Source organism: Nelumbo nucifera, chromosome 2 (genome assembly GCF_055504915.1).
Source record: "Nelumbo nucifera cultivar China Antique chromosome 2, China Antique-T2T, whole genome shotgun sequence".
NCBI lineage: Eukaryota > Viridiplantae > Streptophyta > Magnoliopsida > Proteales > Nelumbonaceae > Nelumbo > Nelumbo nucifera.
The window spans coordinates 25323303-25331035 of record NC_142650.1 but is presented as its reverse complement, the minus strand read 5'-3'; the positions used below and the strand labels follow the sequence as shown (position 1 = coordinate 25331035).

At 45.8% G+C, this 7733-nt stretch overlaps 1 protein-coding gene across 4 annotated transcripts; it reads right to left on the bottom strand.

Moving 5' to 3' along the window:
• Positions 1-4071: 4071 nt before the first annotated feature.
• Positions 4072-7463, bottom strand: LOC104595325 (BIIDXI-like protein At5g11420). Of its 4 annotated transcripts, none has more exons than XM_010256018.3 (4): positions 7307-7463; positions 5509-6006; positions 4850-5393; positions 4072-4321 (listed from the first exon to the last, which is right to left on the bottom strand). In XM_010256018.3, exons 1-3 carry the CDS (start codon positions 7455-7457, stop codon positions 4858-4860), a joined length of 1185 nt encoding a protein of 394 aa, XP_010254320.2. In that variant the 5' UTR covers positions 7458-7463; the 3' UTR covers positions 4072-4321; positions 4850-4857. The 4 variants fall into 4 exon arrangements, with proteins under 4 accessions (XP_010254320.2, XP_088753541.1, XP_088753540.1 ...); XM_088897415.1 differs by having other exon boundaries at positions 5509-6751; positions 7307-7415; XM_088897414.1 differs by lacking the exon at positions 4072-4321 and adding an exon at positions 6612-6751 and having other exon boundaries at positions 4493-5393; positions 5509-6521; positions 7307-7415.
• Positions 7464-7733: the final 270 nt, after the last annotated feature.

The window sequence follows — 7733 nt, the reverse complement described above, 5'->3', positions numbered from 1 at the left end:
AAGGACCGTGTTCTCAAGGAAAGCTACCCGAATGTATGAAATAAGCATACTCCCCGGGCAAGTTATAGTAAGTAATGAGGGATTGAAGCTCCTCGGGCATCATGGTCGAAGGGCCGAACTTGTCTAACATCCGACCCCGATGAGAGGTGGACGCCAAGCTACCTGAAGCGCCACGACCTACGAGCTCGAACTCTTCCTCGAGCTCTACCTCTGGCTCGCTAGGGCTATCGGGGGATGCAACTTGGTTCGTAGAACCTGCATCAGGCCCGCTGAAAGGACTATCTAAGCCATCCGAGCTAGACATCGAGAATGATGAGATCCAGGAAAGTACTCAACTAGACAAAAGCTGTAGACCACAGGAGCTCGGATGAGCGGAAGACCTTGAGTGCGAAGTGAAGAAACCTGGACACGAACTGGATGCGAGCTGAAACTCATACGCGAGCTCGAGAGATGCAGAAATGACAATTGCCCCCCCCCCCCCCCGCTATTTATGCTCACAGTGACCAAAAGGCAGTAGCTTAGATCAAAGCCAATCCGACGGCCTACAGCCGCACTGACCACACGTCCCCCGAGGCCGAGACGTGATTGGCGCACGTCTTTCTGAAACTGACGGGACGCCAGCTTACGTCTCCACAGAAAAAACGGCAGCGGCACGCCTTTTTCAAATTTGAAAAAATGCCCTCTGTCGCGCCCCCAAGTGGCGCGCTTTTTTTTGAAATTTCAAAGTAACGCGCGCGCCGCCACCTCCATCAGCATTTAGACAGGCCGGCGCGCTTCCCGCCTAAATGAACGCTCGAAGAAAGCCCAAGAAACCCTAACAACGCAGCTCGTGCCAGCAGAACCAAGATTCAAAGTGCAGAACAAACCTACCTGACACCTCGCGAACTCCCCGCACCAGGGCAAGACCCTTAGCACGAGGAGTGGGGGGCAATTGATGAAGGAAGATTTGGCCCGACCTCGCAAATCATGCCACGTGGCAAAAAAGCAAATAGCTCGGCACTTAAAACAGCGTATCGAGGGTACAAACGCCAAAGGGAAGAGACCAGCGGTCCGAACTCCCTAGAGAGTGCCCGAACTCCCCACTTAGTGGTCGAACTCCCTACAAGGAGCCTGAACTCCCTGCAAGGTGCCCGAACTCCCTACGAGGAACCCGAACTCTCCCTTTGGCCCCGAGTCGCACAAAGCAGAGACCCGAACTGGCCCGTCCTATGACAGTTCGGGGCCCCCCTTACCCGAACTCAAGACTTCGCCTCACGCACCGCTCCATGCACTTCGCTTCCGGAGCCTTGAACTGGACGAACCGCGTCGTACCTGACACCGAAGGAGTCCGTATCCAGGGGCGGCGCACCTGACTAACTTGGGATTTGACGCTTGACGGCTGCATTTCAAACGGCCACCTGCCACCGTCACCTGTCACCGCCACCTCCAGTTACAGAGACGGCTCCGACAAAAGGAGCAGTGACGGTTCTGCCCCAGCAGAGGCGATGACGCCCGAACTGGCAGAAGCACGGAAATACTCATTCCCGACCTGATAGGAGTCTAGGAGTGAGTGCGCGAGGTGGTTATAAAAGGCTCTCCACCACCAAAGAGGAGGTATGCAAAATTTGTGCTATCTGGTTTTACCTTGCCTTTGAAGGATTCTAACTTAAGCTTCAGAGCCTTTACACCGGGTTCCCCTCGGAGCTTCATCGTCTTCTCCGTTTCAGGTTCTCTACTACTCAGTTCAGAGGCAAAGTCGTTGACAGCTAAGACCGACCGAATTGCGCTTCATCAACAATGAAAACAAATTCTTAGTTATTACCAGTGTTCCAATGATAAAGAAGAATTTTGTTTTAACTAACAAAAATGAACAAGAATAGGAAATTCAATCTGAGGCCTTGGGCTCCCAACAACTATTGAGCTGGGCTCATGTTCACATGTTTAGGCCCCTAAGTAGGCCTTAGTTTGGATCTTGGGCTGAAGGACAACACAAATAATGTATTGGCACTTAGAACGAGTGATTGAACATGATTTTAAGCCAAGCTTGATTCATGAACTTTCTCTTATTGTGAACATTGAGCAAGCTATTGAGGAGGTTATATACTCCTTAAATCGCTGAAGCTGAAAGCCTGAAGTTGGGCTCACGATTACACTGTCAATAGACCTATTCATGGGCCGGGTTTAAGTTTGGCTTTTGCAAAAATTTGAATGAAATCCGAACCCGATATAATGTAAATCAGGCAACAGGTTTATGTCAAACATTTTATTATTTAATTATTTTATCCACTGAAAATTAAACAAATTAAGCTATAAGTCATTCTCATTCAGTTCGGCCACTTCAGCCGTTATCCAGTTGCTCCTTGGCAAATCCCATTTTTGATAGATAATGGGTGGAATATGATGCCCGTTGGGCTATTATCACTTATCACCGACCCTGCTACACTACTGGATATCAACCCGGACTATCTAAGCTAGTTGAAGTCTATGAGACAGAAAATAGAAAATCAATTTAGGAATATTTTAATAAATATGCCAATCAGCATCTTTAATTTGTGCCAATCAAGGCAATCACCGAGGCCCATCTGATACAATTCCGGATCTCCTGCTCACGATAACTGTGTCATATTTACCCACAACACACTATTCCTATGAATTGGGAACATGTCCCTCAACATAATACTATGTAAAATGATGAGATGTTCTCCATGTGTGACTGTGATGTTATGTGAGTGGACGTGAACAGGAGATCCGGACTCATCTGACACAGTTCATCCGTCCCAACATCCCTTACAGCCATGGTCAAGACCATCATTGCCTAAATGGCCTTAATTTCTTGAGTTCGGCTTCTATCAGGACAAGTTGGTGCTTGCACCCTTCGAGCAGCCCATTGCAACCTTGCATTGGGAATATCTCCCATGTAACTACGGAGATATTCCTACTGCAAGGCTGTAAAGGCTGTTGGAATGGGCTTTACCCTGACTGAAGCCAGACTCTAATTTCTTGGTTTCATGACTTTCATCTACAATGTGTTAAAAGTGGAACTTACAGCTAGAATGATCCTTCAGTGAAAGAACGTTTTATCAAGTATGGGAGATGTTCTCAATGCCCAGCTGAAAGCGTTGTGAGGTATGCTCTACGTGGATTCCTTGAATAAGATTTAAAGTATCGACATGCTCAATACTCAAAACCTCAATATTGTCACTTTTAGCAGCCTATTCTAACAAGGAGTTCTGCCCTACAATCTTGCAATATCATACTTTGAACATATTTCTTATTTGGACTACATGTGTGATCTGCTATTCACATTATCCACACGACATTACAAACATAGGATTCTTGGGTAACAGATCCAATTCTGAATTGATAAAATTGGGATCACCTACCAACAAAGCATGTACCTTCCAACTCCCTACCAACATCGCGCCTCAGTTTGATAGTAAGATGATTGCGGTGTCAGATCATGTTGTGGGGGTTGGAATGTGTTTTATTGGCAGGTGATGCGGAAGGACGGACTCAAATTGATAGGGTACGATATATTGAGTTGAGATATTTGGAAACTTGCTTTTGAGCATGTCGACCACCAACCGATTCCGACGACTTCCGGGAGTCTTAAAGTCAACATTATTTGTTTTTGGCATGTCCTTTAACAGACGCCAAGCTTAGGCCAGATCACCGCCCGGCAAGAAGTAGAGATGTGGGGACTCTTCCAGCGCACACAAGTAGAAATTGGCCAATATGGACGCACAACGTTTTGTTTTATCATATTGACTTGAGATATTTCTCACAAGTCGGCCCATCATTTTGGCTGCATGCATTCTTTAAATTTTTACAGGTAGACTTTATATGCTTTTGTCGTTCTACCATCCAGCTTATGCACATGGCATAGATACAAGCGGTGTTTGGTATGATTTGATAAACAGTATCATGTCATCGCCAAATAAATATTTATCCCATCACGTTGATTCGTATACAAAATATTGATAAAAATTGGTTTTGATTTATGTGTGCATCAATCGTTAGGAGAAGTTTCATTTAACGATTATTCCAATGATTAACTGATCCATTTATGCGATGCCTAATAACGCTTAGCTGTTAATAAACAGTTTACTAAGTAATTTTTCTCTGTTTTGAAGACAAATCAAATACAACCGAAGCTATCATTGCAAGTTAATAGATCAGAAAAAAAAATGTCTGAAGAAAAAACCATTTTCATACAGAAAACCATCTCCCTACGACACTATTCATCGCATTTGTTTTACCTTCAACCAAGCTTCATCCAGTTTTTATCGTTTACTTTGGGCTCCATTTGGTTGCTTGTAGAATGGAGGAAAAATTCGTTTTCCTGAAAATTGCAATTACATTCCACACTAGTCAGTTGCTTGTGGAAAAGTGAGTTTAAATTGTAGAAAGATGAATTGAAACACCTACTTTTCCATTAAGTCATTTTTTCAAACAGAAGTTGGTATTCCCAAGAAGTAGATGACTCAGTGCTTTGAATTTGAATCTAAAAGACTAAAACAAACAGATCATGCCATCATTTATTATTGGGAGGTTTCCCATTTCATATCCTGTAATTCTACTGCAACAATGGTTCTATGACTTTGATGAGAAATCAAACTGGGTGCTGCTAATAATACAAGGGGACACTCGGTTACAATTATGTTTTCCTTTTTCTCCTTTATTTTGCCAGAGCTTCACATAGACACTAAATGAAATCACACTGGTGTCAACTGTCTATGGCACTAGTATATATATATTACTGGAACTGGATAATCTCAGATCATGGATCTATTGCTGGCCTTACAGCAAAAAACATTCAAGTATACCAGAAGAAGCTAACAATACATTAAGCGAGTGACGGGAACGTCACCTCCGGGCTCAAACTCGCCGCGGGTTGCGAATGCTCAGCAACTTTACATCATCGACGACAGGCCCGCAGAGGGAGGCCATGTCGTCGCTCCTCATGGTGTAGAATGTGCTCAGGAACATTATCCGTGTGCGCGTGGAAACGGCCGTGAACCGGAGCACGGCACGCTTGAAGCCTCCCGTTCCCTTCGACTCATATGGGACCTTCACGGTGTTCCGGTCGGCAAACGCCTCGACGACCATGGAGCCTTCGCATTTGTTGTTGGCATCTCCCACTGCGAACGTGAGCGTGTAGACCTTGCCCGGAATGGTCCGAGCTATCTGCGCGATGGCGCTCTCCTTCCCTGCAACGAGCTCCACCGCCCGTCTTCCCTGCGGCACCGAGAAATGCTCGGCGTCGATGTATTTCACGGCTTTCAGGGATTCGATCATCCAGCCGGGCAACGGAGAGTGGTCGTCTTCGATGTTGGGTGGGACGAGGACTCCCCACGATGTGTTGGGGAAAATGTAAGGGCCTTCTTCGAAATCTCCATTCTTCAGAAGGTTCTCTGCGTAATTAACAAAGGAAGCCCTCATTAGTCATTAGAAGGCCCATTCCCCATTTAGAATAAGCCCATGGGCCTAAGAAGATATATATCATAGAAAATAAAAGGTAGAACATACTGTTAGTGGGCCTAGGAGGATATAGGGCCTTGAGAGCCACGGAATCAATAAGAGGCCCACAAGCGGGATCCTCCTCTACACCTGGGTTGTGGATGACTATCTCCACTTCTGGGTAATCAGCCTGGAAGGCCCACGCGTAGGAGTCCCAACCGTTGCTACTGTACGTGGTCTGGATGGGGAGGATGCCGGAGTCCGGCGCCACCGACACGTTCAGCCGCTCCTCTTGTGCGCAGGTCCGAGCAGCGCTGAAGGTTATGGAGTAGTACATTCCCTTTATCACCTTCACCTTCTGTTTGATTGAAGCTTCATTCCCTAGCCTAACCGCAAACTCTCCCGCCGGTACCACTAGTAGCATATCACCCTGCTTCTGTCCCGCCTTGATGTACTCGACGAAGCCGGAAAGTTCCCATTCCGGTATCGCGTGGCGGTTGATCACCACCGTCCCTTTCATATCTGATGGCTTGGGCCCGTATTCGAAATCGCCATTGGGCAGCAAACCTGCATCATCATTCATCAGGACGCATTCAGCAAAACAATTGTTCATTAAGTGCCCTTGTTATTCTCTCTAATCACAAGTTGTCACACGAGTGGGGACTGAGGGGAATGACAGATATGACTATGGTGGCAGCGGCCAGATCATGAGACCAAATGCTAATATTGCGGTGTCACCACATGGGCATCATTGTCAATCCGTCAATTCAGGGCCAGGTGGTGCATTCATTAATGAGGAAATCTGGGAGCGTTCGTGAAAAGACAAATCCAGCTCGGAGTATTAGGTAGTCACATGGTTGCTCTACGGGGAGGACCACGTACAATTATTCCCTTAAGGTGTCAGTCTGCAAATCAGATGGACCGTAGCGCGGAGATATTCAATATCGTCATCATAACCGTCTGATGCAGTTCGAACGATTGTGATTAGTGGGTCAGAATCTTCTTCTAAACAAGTCTGGACGGTTGTAATTTCTTGAGAAGGACGCCCGACGCCGGGGAGTCGGAAGCGAATAGGACTTTGGCTGTAAAATGTTGCCCAGCCACCGAACACATGTATGAATGACGAATAAAAGAGACAGAAACATTATTTGACGATGAAATGACGTATCTACCCGTGTTACGCTCGAATCTTAGCTTGCAGATGGATATGACTACATGGCTAGATCAGTCATACAGGTCTGCCGCCCACCAATCCAGAACATCTACCTAAATGACCAAAGCCGCCTCCGTCAAAGTGATAATGTTGGAAAAGCTGGTGAAACCATGTATGGGTATTTCAGTCATTTAAGTTGGACCAACAATCCGTCTCAATCTTTCGGACAGAATTCAAATTCTTTTGAATAAAATGGAAACGAAGAAAACCAAGGTCGACAGTTAGACGAGAAGTAGACTCTCTGCGAAACCGCTGGATTGGAATCTGTTTACATGGACTGAGGAGTACACATTCCTGACGGACAGTGCAGCATATTGCAATCCTGACTGTAAAGCCAGCCTGTCCAATACTATCAATCCGGTGGTTTCTGAGCGGGTTCTACAGGCTACAGCTTCGAATCGTCGTTTCAGAGTCACCGGAGAACTCGCGAAAAGAAGCTTGAATTGTGAGAGGAAGTTAAATCTAGACAAACGGCTGGTTGGAAAAACAAGGGAGTCGAACAAAAACCGAACGGTCGAGGATGGGTTTTCGGAGACTACTACACAAGGAAATTCCCAGGCAAAGATTGAGAAAACCAAAAAACGAACGGAAAACTACGACAAATGCCTATGCAGTGAAAACTCGTAGGGTGCCGGAGAAGTGTCAAAAGCTTACCGTCGATGAGGGCTACGGCGAGGTGGCAGTAGGAGGCGCAAAGTAGCACCGACAGTACAGAGAGTGCGAACTTAGACATCGTTGCTTGAGAGGGTGGAGAGACTGAGATGCTTCGAAGCGGAGAGGGGGGTGTGCATTGGCTTTTATACATGGCTCCCACCGAAACAGCCCTCAGAGTTGCACTAAATCACGTAAATACCCCTTGTTTTCTACACCTAACATATCGAAAATACGTGTTAACTACAATCTAATAAATTTTTTTGATTTATTTAAAATGGAAATTCACGTGGGGATTTTTCATTTTTGTATAATAACGAATTTACCCTATATTTTATTATGTGGAATTTATCGATTTATGAATTGAAAGCCGAAAATGGATAAGTTCTGGTGGAGGCTAACGACAAAAGCTGCTCGGATCACATGGTTT